The sequence below is a fragment of the Pseudopipra pipra genome, chromosome 8 (genome assembly GCF_036250125.1).
Source record: "Pseudopipra pipra isolate bDixPip1 chromosome 8, bDixPip1.hap1, whole genome shotgun sequence".
NCBI lineage: Eukaryota > Metazoa > Chordata > Aves > Passeriformes > Pipridae > Pseudopipra > Pseudopipra pipra.
The window spans coordinates 23,136,080-23,150,837 of record NC_087556.1 but is presented as its reverse complement, the minus strand read 5'-3'; the positions used below and the strand labels follow the sequence as shown (position 1 = coordinate 23,150,837).

General features: G+C 37.4%; 1 protein-coding gene across 2 annotated transcripts in view; it reads left to right on the top strand.

Moving 5' to 3' along the window:
- The window catches only part of LCOR (ligand dependent nuclear receptor corepressor), a 60,849-nt gene that overhangs the window by 35,100 nt on the left and 10,991 nt on the right, over positions 1-14,758 (top strand). For both annotated transcript variants that reach the window (XM_064663076.1, XM_064663077.1), the window contains exons 4-6: positions 5,639-5,771; positions 10,192-10,479; positions 13,306-13,399. In XM_064663076.1, coding sequence (XP_064519146.1) covers positions 10,242-10,479; positions 13,306-13,399 — 332 coding nt within the window. In that variant the 5' untranslated portion in view covers positions 5,639-5,771; positions 10,192-10,241. The remainder of the gene's footprint in view (positions 1-5,638; positions 5,772-10,191; positions 10,480-13,305; positions 13,400-14,758) is intronic.

Sequence of the window (14,758 nt, the reverse complement as noted above, 5' to 3'; positions counted from 1 at the left end):
ATGATCTGCAAATGTGGTAATTCTCAATTACTTGTGGTCTTTATCACTTTTCCTTCTAAAAGGTTGTGGTACAGAAAAGACTCATCAATTCAGTTGGATTGCACTTTAAGTGTACTTGACTTACCTCTTTTTAATTGTGATTCCTAATTTTCTTTGTGGCTTGTTACATCTGACAGAGCTATCATTACAGAAGAAATCTGTAGCTCCATGTAGAATGTTTCTATCAAATCAGGTAGTCTCTACTGTTGGAGCTCAAGCCTAGTTTAAGAAAGGCCAGAAGAAAGGGAATATTGGAAAATGAATCCTTAAAGAGGATTCAGTTGAGTATGTGGAAAATAAAACACTGTTGTCTAAAGCGACATAAAGCAATTTGTATGTATTAAGAGAAAAAAGGAACACACACACATGAACACACAACTAATCTCATTAGTTGGTGAGAGCAGAACAAGAAGGATAATACTCCTAAGCACATTAACTATTTTATGGATATATTTAAGCTACAAAAATAGCAAGAGAGAAGATGATTTCTAGGAGCATATTCTGGAGTCTTATGCTGTTGTTGACAGAAGACTGAATCTGGTCTGCAAAGTGCTGTAAAATACTCAGGCTTCAGTGTAAGGACCTCTCACAATTCTTTCATTTGTGAAGAAGTGTGGTAGGGTGCAGCATGTGAAGGAGTTGTTTTAAAATTCAAAGTTACTCTGATATGATTTGGATATTTTTAAAAGCTCATAAGTCATTGCTTTACACAGACATCTAAAAGGTAATATGTCATTATTTGATTATGATTAGTCATAATAAAAGTTTCTGAATCTGGTGGCCTTTCACTATAGAGGAGCATAAACAATAAGATGTGAACTGTGGTAAGTGTCTGAATAATTCTGAAGTTACCATTATCATCTAAAGCATTAACTTGTAGAATAAGATGGCAAAGGAAATATCTGAAAATTAGTTCAAGTTTCAGAACTCTTAGAACTTTTGATGGCTTTAGAATGTGTTTAAACTGTGTATGGAGATCCTCAGTGTGCTGGAACATGCTCTAAAACATTTTTAATGGATTTCATCACTTAAAAAACTCAAGCATTTAGACTGTCAATTTTGTACTATGTGGTTTTAAAATAATTTGATATGGAGGCTAAAACCTGAAGAGGCTGTTTGTGATAATCTCCAGCTGTGTTTAGTAGTAATGTGGGGTTTCAGTTTTATTGGTGCATAAATGTTAATGTAAGCATGTTGTGTTTTCACTGATTTATTTTTTCTCCCTCTAATATAGATAATAAATGATATTCAGTAGTCAAGATAAATTTGTTTTGAATTTGATAAATCTGACATCAGTCATCTTCATATAAAAATATGTATGTTAAGTAAGCGAGGGAGGTCTTAAAACTAATTAAACCACCTGAATTTTTATTAATGCTGAGCTGGGAGCAGTTGTAGATGCTTTAAAGGACATGCTCAGAATTGAAAATGATCTTGATAAATTTGAGAAACAGGATAGACAGACTTGTGTTATCAAGTCACAAGTTACACATGTCTGAAAAGTGCTAGGATGGTAAAATGGTAAACTATTTTGGGGACTATATCAAGAGAGGCATTTTTCTCAATAGAGAGAAAAAACCTAAATGCTGGTGAAGCCTCACCTGACTGTAGCTTTTTGAGAGATGTAAGCAAACCAAGTAGGACTGAAATGAAAGCAGCAAGAATGACTTGGTCTTGCAGATAGAAGGAAAGAAGAGTCTCTGGTGCCCTTAAAGCTTGTCTACAGAAAATAGTCAATCATTTTCTTTTTCACAGGTTAAGAATTAAAAAGGCTGTACAGTCTCAAGAAAAGTTAGGTGTTGGAGAAGACAGCCTAGGGATGCTGAAACATTCCTTTCTTACTCACTCTTCCTGATCTTGCCTTCTGGGGGCGGGGGGTAAGAGTATGGTGGGAGTCTGGATTGTATCCCAAGGGTCCATGGGTTGTCTGTGGGAAGCCTCCCTCCTTTTTCTCTGCAAAGATGAATAGGAATTATCTCGTACTGTTCTAGCTTCTGGACTCTTCCCGCTTCATCTGTGTGTGTCCTGCGGCTTAAACATGAAATGCTGTATCCATATCTGCACAACAACAGTGTGTATCATACCTTTCTCTTGTGTCAGCAGTTCAGCTTTTGGAATTGCTGTATCAACATTTCCTACAAGGAGGGTCTCAGTGAACATGGAGCACTAGTGCTGACAGGGCTGGGCTGCCCAGGATTAGGTGGTCTCTCAAGGTCACGCACTGACCTTGTGCTTTGAAAACCTGAGCTCTGTATTTCAAAGGATCTTTGACTTAATTACATAGTTATGCTGTTTACCTTAACATACAAAAAGAGCTTCAGCCCTTAGGGAGCATGTGCAAACCACTCCAGGTGTCTTTCTCTGAGGGTATATTGTTCAGTATAGTGATACTGCACGTTAGCTGGTGGGATTCTTCCCACCTGAAGGGAAGCACAGAGAGAATAGAATGAATCCTGTGTTATAAATAATATGTAAAAGTAACTGATTGGTTACAAATATCCTGGAAAAAAAACCCAAATGACAATGCTATCTGAATATTAATAGGTTTTTCTTCCTACTGTTGCTGCTGAAAACTTTGGTGTGATTCAAGACTGTAGAGTGAGAGGGTAAGCCTGAGATGTTGTTCCAAATAATGGTTATTGGGAAGAAATGCTGGAAAATGTAAAAAGAAAAAAACCACAACCACAAACCAACCAACCACACACCCCTAAATCACACAAAAAAAGCCCCACTCTTGGAATTTGACTTTGAATAGCAATCACGATCAAATGCTTAGTGTGAAAACTTGAATTTTCCTTCCAGGGTGAACAAACTGCAAAGATTACTGGAATAATTGTGATACAATGGATAAGAAAATAATAAAAAATCCAATCGGCAGAAACATTTGCAGTATATTTTGTCTCATGTAGTCAGTGCTGTATTGCAGGTGCCAGAAGATGCCAAAGATTATTTTTTTTCTATGTGCAAGGTTAAATCTGACTCTTTTATATTACTGTGTTTCTTTAGCATGGACACTTATAAAACCAGTATATGCAAGGAGATGCTCTGTGGTTTGAGGGGTAGTAACTAAACACTGCCATTTTCTTGCTGTTCCCCTCCTCTCCTGAATGCAGATGAAGTGTTCCTTTATTCAGCTGTTCACCAGTGTAAACCACTTACAATTTTTTTTTGGTTGATCCCTTTTTCTTCATTCCTTCTCTGTGAAGAAAATGTACAGCTTTAGTTAGCCTTGTTAGATTAAATTGTACTCTTCTTACATTGCCTTTATATGAGTAATATAAAGTACACTTGTTTGTGGTGAGCTGTGGTGCCACTGGACTCTGTTTCCACCAAGTTACTAGGCCAGGATTTACTGTGTATGTCTTAGTTGCAAAACATACTAGGAAGATTTGAAATGCATTTTGTTGGCCGAGGCTTATTTTTATTTTAGGCTTCTTCCAGAGCTGTAGTCTGTTAAAGGGCAGGGTGTCAGATCGGGTTGAAGGCATAATGTTTCCTTCAATTCTGAATTCTCTGTTTGTCCTTTGAATTAAAAGAAAGTTTTTTTGCAATGGCTCATGGGACTTTAGCTAGAGGATGCCAATTAACTCTAATGGATCTTATCTAGCTGAATCTCTGTGCATCAGTTTGCAGAGTTTCCTTTTAAAGCAAAACTTCTGTAAAGGCTTAGATATTTCAGTGATTGCTACAACACTTCTATATGCCTAGATTACTTCTGTTATTAGTTAATTTGCACACACATCTGCTTTTTATACAAATTGATAAGCTGAGTTTACAGTTATCCTGATAATGCTTAAAAGATAATATAGCTCATCTTGGACTGTCTGTCGGTAAATAGGACAAATCCTGCAATAAGCTTTGCCAGATGCAGCAACACAGTTTCAAAAAGAGCGTACAAGTATGTTCTGTGAAGTCTCACCTGAATCGTAACTCTCAAAAAATATTTGTCTTATTATCCACAAATATTTTTATTGTGAAATCCTGTACAGATATTTCACATATTTTAGTATTGTAAAAGTACAGCTGCATTTTCAGGGTGTTCATAAAATGCCAGTGAACTGTGGGAGCACTGGGATGCCTGGCACAGAGGTGAACACTTCTGGCCAATCCATCAGTTCAAATTAGTCTTTAATTCTTTCATACGATCTTAAAAGAAGTGTCTCTCTTCTATGGGAGCAAGCAAGTTTGAATCTCTCTGGTATGGAACAAAGCATCAGCCACTTTGTGAGGTCTTTTCTTCCACAGGCTCTTACCTTCATAACATCAAATGTGGTTTCCCTCACCTGTCGCCTCCCTCATCACATGCTCCTCAACTTTTTATTTGGCACAAAATGCTGCTTTGTCTCTGTACCCTGTCTGAATAGTATCTCCCTTTACTTTTGATAGAGAGCTTTTGGAAGCTGTTGAATTACAAATATGATGTGAGAGCCCATGTTGTTCAGGCCAGAGTCCACATCGTTTCATATTATTACCCTTTGCGCGTAGTTCACGTGACTGCTGTGTTTGTTAATTTACTATGGGCTGGCTATCCAACCTTGCTTCATGAAACCTCTTGAAGTTGAGACAGCACAAACTTAAGAATTACTTATTTTTTCATTTATTGTGATTTATAAATGAATTGCCAGTTCTTTCCTTCCCTTCTAGTCCCACAAGGATATGAATCTGAAATAAACTTACACAGTAGAGGCCAAAAAACCAGATGCAGCTTAGATATTATGGTAACTGATACTTTGTAAAGGTTAACAAAACAAAACACTCCCTAAACCCAAAGAGTGGTTGTGTATGCATTCCTGCAGTAGGTAAATACAGGTAACTTTAATATAGCTTAAAATGAAAGTGGAGGGAGAGGGACAAAAAAGGGATTGTTCTCCTGAGTAGGAGCAAGGCATTAAACTGAATGAAATGAGAAAAGGGGTGTGTATTTGGGGGAGGAATCCAGGTGTTTAGATGTTGTATTTTTGTAACTTTTCCTTGTAGTTTCTTGAGCATATTTAAAATGAGTGATTTATCCTGGCATCTCACGCATTTAATTATCCTAGTTTGAAAATATTGGAGATAATTGTTTCTAATTGTAAGAGAGAGAATGGATTTTAATTAATCGTAGGTGTTGTAACAGCTAACTTGAGTTTATTTCACTTAAAAGAGGCTACTACTGAGCCTCTTCACAAAAGGACCTTTTTGTTGATAATGCTTGGTCATTTTTTGCTCAGTTGCATGAATGCTGTGTAGAGTAAGGAGAACTACCTGTGTTTTGCCTTCAATAGTTATTTCTTGGATCTAAAAGTAACAGCCAAAGAACAAGTGCTAGGTATGAGATTTGCAGCCAAATGTTGTAAAACATCTAAGTCGTCTTCTTTATACTGGGCTCTTATTTCCCGTAATGTTATCAAAACTTACAGGCTTCTGCTGCATTTACAACAAGAAAACAGGACAAAGTACAATGTTCTGAAGCAGTCAAAAAACAAGTCGTGGTTTCAATAGATTCAACTCTGTGCTGAGTACCTAAAAAAGTTTTGAATTTAGTAAAATATTTAACGCCTAAGGAACTTTATTAATTTTGGAGTCAGGAAGATCTTACAAATATTAAATATCTTTGCAGGAACACTTAGTCAGTCTGGATGAGCCAGCCTCGGAAGCTGGACAAGAAGCTCTGCTTAGACAAGAGCAAGCAAAAATCATTCGTTTTGAAAGGCAAGCGGAAGAGTTCCTCAATGCAGTCTTTTACAGAAAAGGTTAGTTTTAATGGGGGGAGGAGGGAATAGTGTCTCTTGTGGTCTTTTTGCATGCAATGCAGTTGTCAAAGATCTGATGTTCAAGTTGTCACTGTTATGTTCGGTATTTTTCAGTTGTCTTCTTTAAATGTATTTATTAAGAGTAAAAATTGACTCTCAAGTAATGTAGCAATACAACAGTGTGGGCTTGGGACTGAGGATGAGAGTATAACATATTTAACCCTAAATCAGATCTCTCCATGAGAACACTGGTGTTTTCACTTTTGGAGAGATGACTCAGTTCTTACCCAGCAGAACTGTTCCCCTGAACCAATGTTTTAGGTGAGTGGGCTGTTTAGAAGGTCAAGTGGCAGTGGTGGTAGTAGGTGGGTAATGTTTTTTTTAAAAAAATATTTATTTTATATTAATGGAATGTGTACTAATGCAGTTTTTCTTAAAGGTCATCAGTCTTCTCACTATGAGTAGTGATTACCCACCCTATCACCATCAATGTACAGTATAAAAATTGTTGGAATAGTGCTAAGGGGGATATATGAAGAATTCAAAATGTGATCAGCAAAAGAATTGGAAAATCTGTGCTGTAGAATATGCTGAAAACAATAACAGCAGCTCAATGCTAGAAAATCCCCAAAATATATTCTGGAGAGTTGTCACTTAAACTGTGCTCTTTGGAAGGCAAAAACTCATTTCACTCTTTTCTACAAATCTGAGAAATGGGAATCCAGAGGTTGCTTCCAAATGCATCTTGAATGAAAGTACATCATACTTATCAGTCTAACCCATGTGTGAGAAAATCTGCCAAATCAGTGATTCCAACCTATCTGCTGGGGGACAATGCAAGGCTTCAGTTTAACAAATTAGAAATTGCTGTAGCCAGTCCTCAGCCCTTCCTCCCAGTGACCAAAATATTTAAAGGTGTTTTAAGTAGATAACAGTATCTTAGCCTTTCTTTTATGACTCAAATGAATAAATACAAGCTATAAATTATGATGCTTCTATACTTTTTGCAATACATGCAGGATGGTAGGGAAGGATAGTTACTGCATTACTACTGATAGTTCAGATAATGCCTTTATTCCAAGGCTTCCTTTTCAAGTTTGGGGGTTTTTTTCTTTTAAGGTAAATGTTTCCTTTTGCTTTTAAATTTATCCCATCTCTCTTTAACTCCAGAAGGAATTTAAGAAAACTAAAATCTAGAGAAAATACAGGTTTTTTCCATATTACTACTTCTGGTGAGGAAAAGGAAGGGCACTTCCATCACTTCGAGATTGTTTATGAAAGACTTAATTCCTTTAACACTGAGCTTAAATTTTTACTTATGATGTGTGTGTGTGTGTGTCTTCTAGGAAAGTGTATGCTTTTCTAATTTGTTGGGAAACTAGTGGCAGATATTGCAGTGTGCTAATGAGGGGTATAATACTCTGTCCATGGCCGGATACATGGAATGAAGATAATAAAACATGTCAGATGTCTAAGGAATGTTTGAGAATTTTTTTTAATATACTCTTGTTTTCCTTCCTCTGGCAAAAAACTATGCTTGGTGCAAGAGTAATAAGGAAGGGGTAGAAGCCTGGCAGGAAGTCAGTTCTGAATCCTCAATGCATTGTTGTCAAGCTTGTCTGTATTTAGATTGCTTGAAATCTAACTCATGCCACTGCCATAAGATCCCCAGGCACTGTCATACCAAAGAGGACACAAAGAATGGCAGAACTCTGATGTTCCTGCATTGTTCAGAGATGCTGAGCTCTCCTGGCTTTGTGCCAGCGATTAGTTCTTTTCTTCTTTCCATCCTCACTGCCAGTAACATTTGAGACATGGGTTTTGTAGCCCAGGCAGATCAGGGAAAATGCAGATGTTCTGTGAACAGGTGCCTGTTGTATATCGAGGCCACACATTCATGTACTGAACATAAATAAGTAATTAGCAAGATCAGCGAACTTTTTGAACAGGTTTAACGTCCATTAATCTTACATCCTTTCTCTGAAATTCGTGTCCATGCCGCTCTGACTCAGTAGTGCTTCCTTCAAATGTTCATGTTTTCTAATGAAAGCAGGGTGGTAGAACTTAGTTGTCTGTTACCTTTACTTTGTAGCAGGATAGGACCTTTTTCTGGTTTAATGAAATCATACCTTTTTTTGCTCGATACTGCCCTTTTAAGATTTCAGTATAAAAATACACAAAAGCTACTAAGGCTTTAAAGCTCAGAGGTACTGCTTTAGACTATAGCTGATAAATATTTGCTGTATTTTTTCTTCTCTGAGAATTTCCATGTTTTAGTTAGTTTTAGTTTTGTTTTGTTTTAAAAAAAAAACAAAAACAAAAACCTAGACAGGAGTCAAGATAAACATCTGGTTGATTTCAAGAGGTGCTGCAGGGGCACCAGCTCATATTTTCCACTCATTTTTTTTTAACAGCTTTAATCCTTAGCATTCAGGCTTTCTATTAAGCAAGAAGTCTTTAATGTAACTCGGTAACTGTTCTTCTGCTTGAAAATGCAGTTTTGTGTCCTGAACTAGTGAGTTTATCTTGAGCAGCACTAGAAAGTAGTCATTCTGGGCTGATTCTTTGAAGGTACAGATTACGAAGATGCATGGCTGTAGACATATGTAATATTTTATTTCTGGGTGTGTAAATATGTTCAACTGCAAGCATTACTGAATTGAATATATAAACATGGTGCACAGTAAAGGCCTGATTGTTCATTCAGAAAACACAGGTGCCATGGAGCTCTGCATTCCTGCCAGCCCCACTTGTATATGCTACAAGCACATGTCAAATGGTGTCACACAAATTAGTGTGATCATGCCATCAATTTGTGTCCCTCTGGGCCTCCCTAGAACCTTTTTATGTCCTTCAGCAGTTTATAGTGAAGAGGCTAGAAAGTGGTAGAAATGTCACCATAGCAGAACAAAGCCTCCACCCTTTTCCAGGCTAGTGTCCTTGTGGGCCATTTGGGAAGGAAGTGAGACTAAAAATGTACCAAAATTTAAGTTTGGCTCATTTCTTGGTGTCGTCTTAAAATAGTAGTATCTCATATTTAGCAAAAATAAAACATCCTGTAGATTTTACAAGAAAATGGTTACATATTTACATAAATGTCCTGAAAGTTTACAGTTACTATGCTGCTATGAGAGTATACATAGTGACTGTATAAGGTCTTAGGTGTAGAAAGTTGTGCTTAACAGGAAGGAATTTGGGCTTGATGAATGTTTAAAGCTCAATATGGTTTTTCATCAAGAAACACCGTGGCTGCTTACTGCTGCTCTCTGTTTTGTGGGCAACCCTGCTCCAACCTTCATGTCAGTCATCTCTTACACATACATTAAACCTGGTTTGTTGGATTGATGCACTTTTGTAAAAAATGGTGGCAAAAGGCAAATCTAGCACTGTAATGTCCCACAGAAGATTTTGCTAATGCATCTAATAGTTCAATTTCAATAGATTGCCTTTCAACCTGGGCAATTTCTTTTTAAAGAGGAAGTAAACACTTCTCTATTGTTCCCTTCTAAGAGCTGCTTTTAAAGATTTGGCCGGAGAACACAATCGATGTTTGAAGTGAAGTGGTAGGGCTTAGCTTCTGTGATTTAGGAGTTAGACGCTTGCCTTCACATCAGGGATTAATACTAGTCTAAAATACTAATTTTTGTCAATAAATTTTAGTTGCCCACACTCCCAAATACCTCTGTATTTATACACTATTTCATATAAATAAATCGGAATGTCTACCTGTTCCATTTCACATTACTTACTAATAGATTTAGCAACTCTTCTAGAAATCTAATTACTTTTCATGTGACACATCTTGAGTTTTTGTGTATTTGCAAGTTCCTTGGGTAGCCCCTGATGGTGTATTGATTACCATGGTAGAAATGTCAAAAGGAATAGATAGAATGAGATGGAAGACACTTGAACATTTGATCTTCGTGCGAATTATTTTGAATGATCAGAACTGTAGGGCTTTAATTCTCGGTAGACTTGTAGGGGACTGCTGCAACATTTTCTCCTTCTGTAACTGCAGGTAAGTTGCTCAGTTCTTGCACTGAATAACCTGTTCAATATTTTTGGAATGGGCTTCATTACTTGGTACTTTTGTTCATGAGTCTAGCTCTCCTTTCCATTTCTATACCTCTTAAAGGTCTGGTTGAATATATCTGTATGTGAAAACAAAAGATGAGATTGCATATTTCTTTCAGGAAACTTTTTGAAACCTTTCTTTTTGAAAGGCTATACCAGAATTAGCAATGGTTCTTGTTCAGGTATTCTAAGACTTAAGTACGTTTTCTACAGAAACTCTCTTTGGCTTTTATTTTTTTTCCCCTAGATTTTTTATTTTTTTTTTTTGGGGGTAAATAAACTGACTTAATATAAAAGCTGTTTTACTTAAAGTGCTTCCTTTAAAAGAAATCTCTAATATTTGCAGACAGTCCTAGGGTCTCTGACCCCAATATTCCCCTAGTGGCCCGTGAGATCATGCAGCGAATGATCCGACAGTTTGCTGCTGAATATACCTCAAAAAATAGCTCTACTCAGGACTCCAGCCAGCCCAATAGCACAAAGAACCAAAGCCTGCTGAAAGCATCTCTGGTCGCCTCCTCTCCCACGGCTGCAACTGCTCAGAACCCTGTGCTCAGCAAACTGCTCATGGCTGACCAAGACTCACCTCTGGACCTTACTGTCAGAAAGTCTCAGTCAGAACCTAGTGAACAAGGTAGGACTCTTACCAGTGTCTTGCATCCTACAGCAATCCATTAATGGCATTCTTGTTGCAAATCCAGACAATTAGAAGGCTGTGCTTTTGCATAAAATGTAAAGTGGAAAAGCAGTAGACGTTTTTGCAGTAAAATAATGCCTGCGTAGATGTGGCGCAAGAGAAGAAACTTTTTGAAAGAATGTAGGCCCATAGACATGAGTGATTCTTCTGAAGAAGGGCAAAGGGGATGGACATGCTCCAAACTCAGGATAAATGTGCTGTTCCTACTGGAAGCTCTAAAAAACAGTCTGCCAAAATAGACTGTATGCTTGCTGATAAGACAAGTTCATGTGGTCATGAAAACTATAATGTTGTCTCTTCTCTGAAGATCAGTACATACTCTAACTGAAGGGCTGATTTATTTTCTTTCTGGTCATGGTGTGAGAAGAGTATCTTAAAAGTCTGTGAGAAATTGCTTTGTGAAGGCTGTAAAAATGATACCCATGAACTGCACTAAACTTCCAGGTTTGTGTGCTTGGAAGAAATGTCTCTTTCCTACCTTAAAAATAGACTTGTTCTGCAGAGCACAGATTGAATAACTTGTAACAGTGTTTCAGAGCTTATTTTAATTCAAAAACCTTGCTTTCCATCAGAATTTTTTTTTTTTTTGCTAGCAAATTCTGTGAGTGATGTAGTATGTGAACTTTTTTTTCTGAAACTGTTGAACAGAGGTTATCTTAAGTGTATCCTACTGATAGGATTAATATTAGCCCCTTTACCCTTCTTTAGAGATGTGTTAGCACCTGAAGTCCTTCTATCACAGTAGGTTGTCCATCTGGAAGTGGAAATGGTGCCTTAAGAAAAAAAAAAAAGCCTTTTTCTATCCCTTTATTCTTTGAACTTGGGGGCTAACTTTATGTGTCCAACAATATGCAGCTTGGGCATCTGGACATTGCACTTAAAGCACTTACTGAAAGCTGTCGTGACATTTCAGTTACAAACTGCAGTGGAGGGTCAAATGTTGTGTCTCTTGAAGTGAGGAGCTGTACAGTTAGCTGATAGGCATTTGTTTCTAGCTAACTTCATTATAAATGCATTTCATGAGTGTGTTTTGCATATATGTTCATAAATGTTAAACTGTTCTCATTGTGAAACTTTGTGCTGAAAGAGAGGGAGAGAATCAATTTTACTTTTGTTCCTTTTTAATTAGAGGATGGTATGATGAAGAAAGCGTGTACATGAACTGTTCTTTAGCTACCATGCGATGGAAAAAGCTGTAAGATAATTTATAATGCTTGTAACACTTGTTATGGAATTAGAACATGTGCATATTGACTTATACAGTAATCTGTTTTCTGATGTAATTTTTGTTTCCAATTTACATTTAATGTAATTGGAAAGAGATTTTGCCAAACTTGTTAATAAGAGATTTCAGAGGCTGTCATGAAAGCCTGCTAGTGATGCTTTGTGTTACATTTTGTTCTAGTGGGTTGAGAGGAACCCAGCTAGTTGTAAACTTCTCTGTGGGGTATGAGGCTGGTCCTGCTTGGCCTCAAAGACTTGTAGGTGATTCTGACCCCTCTGATGGAGGAAGCGTGGATGCAAGTGCCTGTGGCAGCAGCCTGTGCTGTTCAGTGTAGCCACTTGAAAAGGAGGTGCTACTTGATCCAGTCTCTGTATCTTGTGCCTGCATAAGTGTTGTTCAAAAAGAAGATTGAATTTTCTGCTTGCTTAAGTTTGGGTTATGGTGTGTTCCCAAATGCAGTGGGTGGAACAGCTTTCCGTAAGTTAATTCTAGTTCACTGTTTATCATGTTTTTTTCTCCATATGTCAGATGAGAACTTTGAGCAATCTGAAAGCCGTCTTACATTGTTCTTGTGTTGGGTGGTATTTACTTGATTAGATGGAATGAGCAATGAGCTCTGAAACGTCTCGACTTTACCTTGCCAACAGGTTTCATTTCTTTTTGCCTCACAAATTCCTTGTTTCAAAGTTTCCAGGAACTTCAGATGGCTGGGCTGCTTTTATGAAAATGTTGCCCTTATTAAAATGACCAGAATTTCAAGCTGCTTCAGTGCAGTAGGAGAAAGGCTTTTCTGGCAAAAAGCACTCCCTTTTCTGGTGCCTAGAAATGCAGAGTTTATGTAAGGGTTTGCAGAGGAACATGGGTGAATGTGAGGAAGTGCCATTAGAGAATGGAGGAAGGAGTCTAGCAGGAAAGAGAATTTGGTATAAGGAAGAGAGGGAATAAAATGACGCAATAGAGGGGGAGAGACAGCAGCTTTGCCAGTAAGGATCTGTTGGAGACACAGGGAAAAAAAGATGAAGCTGGCTGCCAGGTGAGGAGGAATCTCACACCTGTGTGTTCACTTGAAAGTGAGTTTCCAATACAAAATTCCCAGTTAATTTTCCTACAAGAGATTTGGATTGAAAAAAAAGAATTCAAATAATGGCTTACAGCTCTCCTTCAAGGGGTAAAATATCTCAGGAATTTGAAGATTGTCTCATTTTTGGACCACTGAGAGTTAGTTATGCAATTGGCTCTGTTGTATCCTGAACTGTCATTTGTAGGTAATTTTTTAAGCTATGTCTCTTGTAACAGATGCACTTTTAATTTTGTTAATTTTTGTTGTGATTTCTGAAGGCTATGTTGAAGTCACATGTAAACCAAGTTGCAAACAAATCCGACCCTTATTTTGTTTAAAAATATAATAAAACAAAAAATGCTGTGTGCTAAATATGACTTTAGCTCAAAAGACTTGTTTTGTCTTTTCAGCTAAAGACAAGATCAGCATGGCTGATCCTGCTTCTTCAAACACTGAAGTCATTCTTTTGTCTCTACAGACGGTGTGCTTGATTTATCCACTAAGAAGAGTCCTTGTGCTGGCAGCACCTCTCTGAGTCACTCTCCAGGGTGCTCCAGTACTTCGGGAAATGGGTAAGAGAAAGCAACTTACTATGACCTCTTAAAACTGTTGTGGGTTTTTTGTTTGTTTTTTGGTTTTTGTTTTGTTTTTTTTTAACTAAAAATGTGTGCTTACCTCCTGTTAATTTTAACTTACTTTAGGTGTTAACCCTTTGGAGTAATGTGTTTTTCGACTTGTACCTTTGGCAAATACCTTCACCCCACCTGCCAAATAAGAGTTGTTGCAAATTGAGACAGGTTTAACTTGCAGTTAAGAACACTAATATCTGTTATTTTGGCCAATTTGGTGCTTAGCCACAGACCTTTCTATTACCTATTTCTTGGGTTTAGTGATAAGTGATTTCCATGGAGATATAAGATCAGTTAAATGCATGAAGAGTCTTAGAGTCTTTGCAATATATTTAGACTTCATTTCACTTAGGGGAAAGTTAGCTAACAAGAAAGTTTATTTAAGGGTAACAATGATTTGGGTGATGAACCATGCTGAATTAGATTTAAATCACTGCATGATTTTTGTTAATATTTCCTAGCATAAACCAACAACTTAAAAAAGAGGAAAGGGTCTGGGGCAGGGAGTCTGGTAATTCAGAAGACTTTAAATATGGCTCTTTGGATTTGCAATTGTACTCTAGCACTGAACAAGTTTTTGTTTTGTTTTTTTTTTAAATAATCACGTACTCTTGCCTAATCAGTTCAAGGTGTGAAACTGTTAAATTAAAAAAAATCTTTAGGTTTCATATTTCTAATGGTCACCATTTGCATACATTTAGAAACCCTTTATTCTTAGTTAGGATTGAGTTAATTGTACTGGAGAGGCTGACTGGGAGTATGAGGGATTTTGGGTCTTGATGGGAGAATTTTATCTTGAAGCTCCTGTGAACAAGTAATTTTTTAGCGAAGTACAGAAACAGTGTATGGTTTAAAGTGCTATTTAATTGCTGGATTTAGCTTTATAATATAGCCTTTGAAAAACTTGAAAATCTAACTACCCACTACCACCACCAATCCCATGTACTGATAACAGCTGACTGAATTTTTGCATTTCTCTTTGGAAAAATATTACTGTCTCAGATTTCTCCCTTCAAGATTACTTTTCCATTTAATATTTCTATTAATAAAATACTTCAAACCGTGTTTGATACTTTTTCACAAGTCTTTAGCCTAAGCCTTCTCCACTAGCTCTTCACTTTCAATTCTGGACAGGTTATTTCCAGCTTTATTTTCCTAGGAAGGCAGCAGAAGCCACTGGGGCTCTGTACTGTTTGTTCCCTTGTTTGTGGATCAAGTGAGGGCCAAAGTCCAACACACAGGGATAGCAGGGCCAGCATCTGGCACTGTCCTGCTCAGTTCTATGGGTCCAGAGAGGTTGTG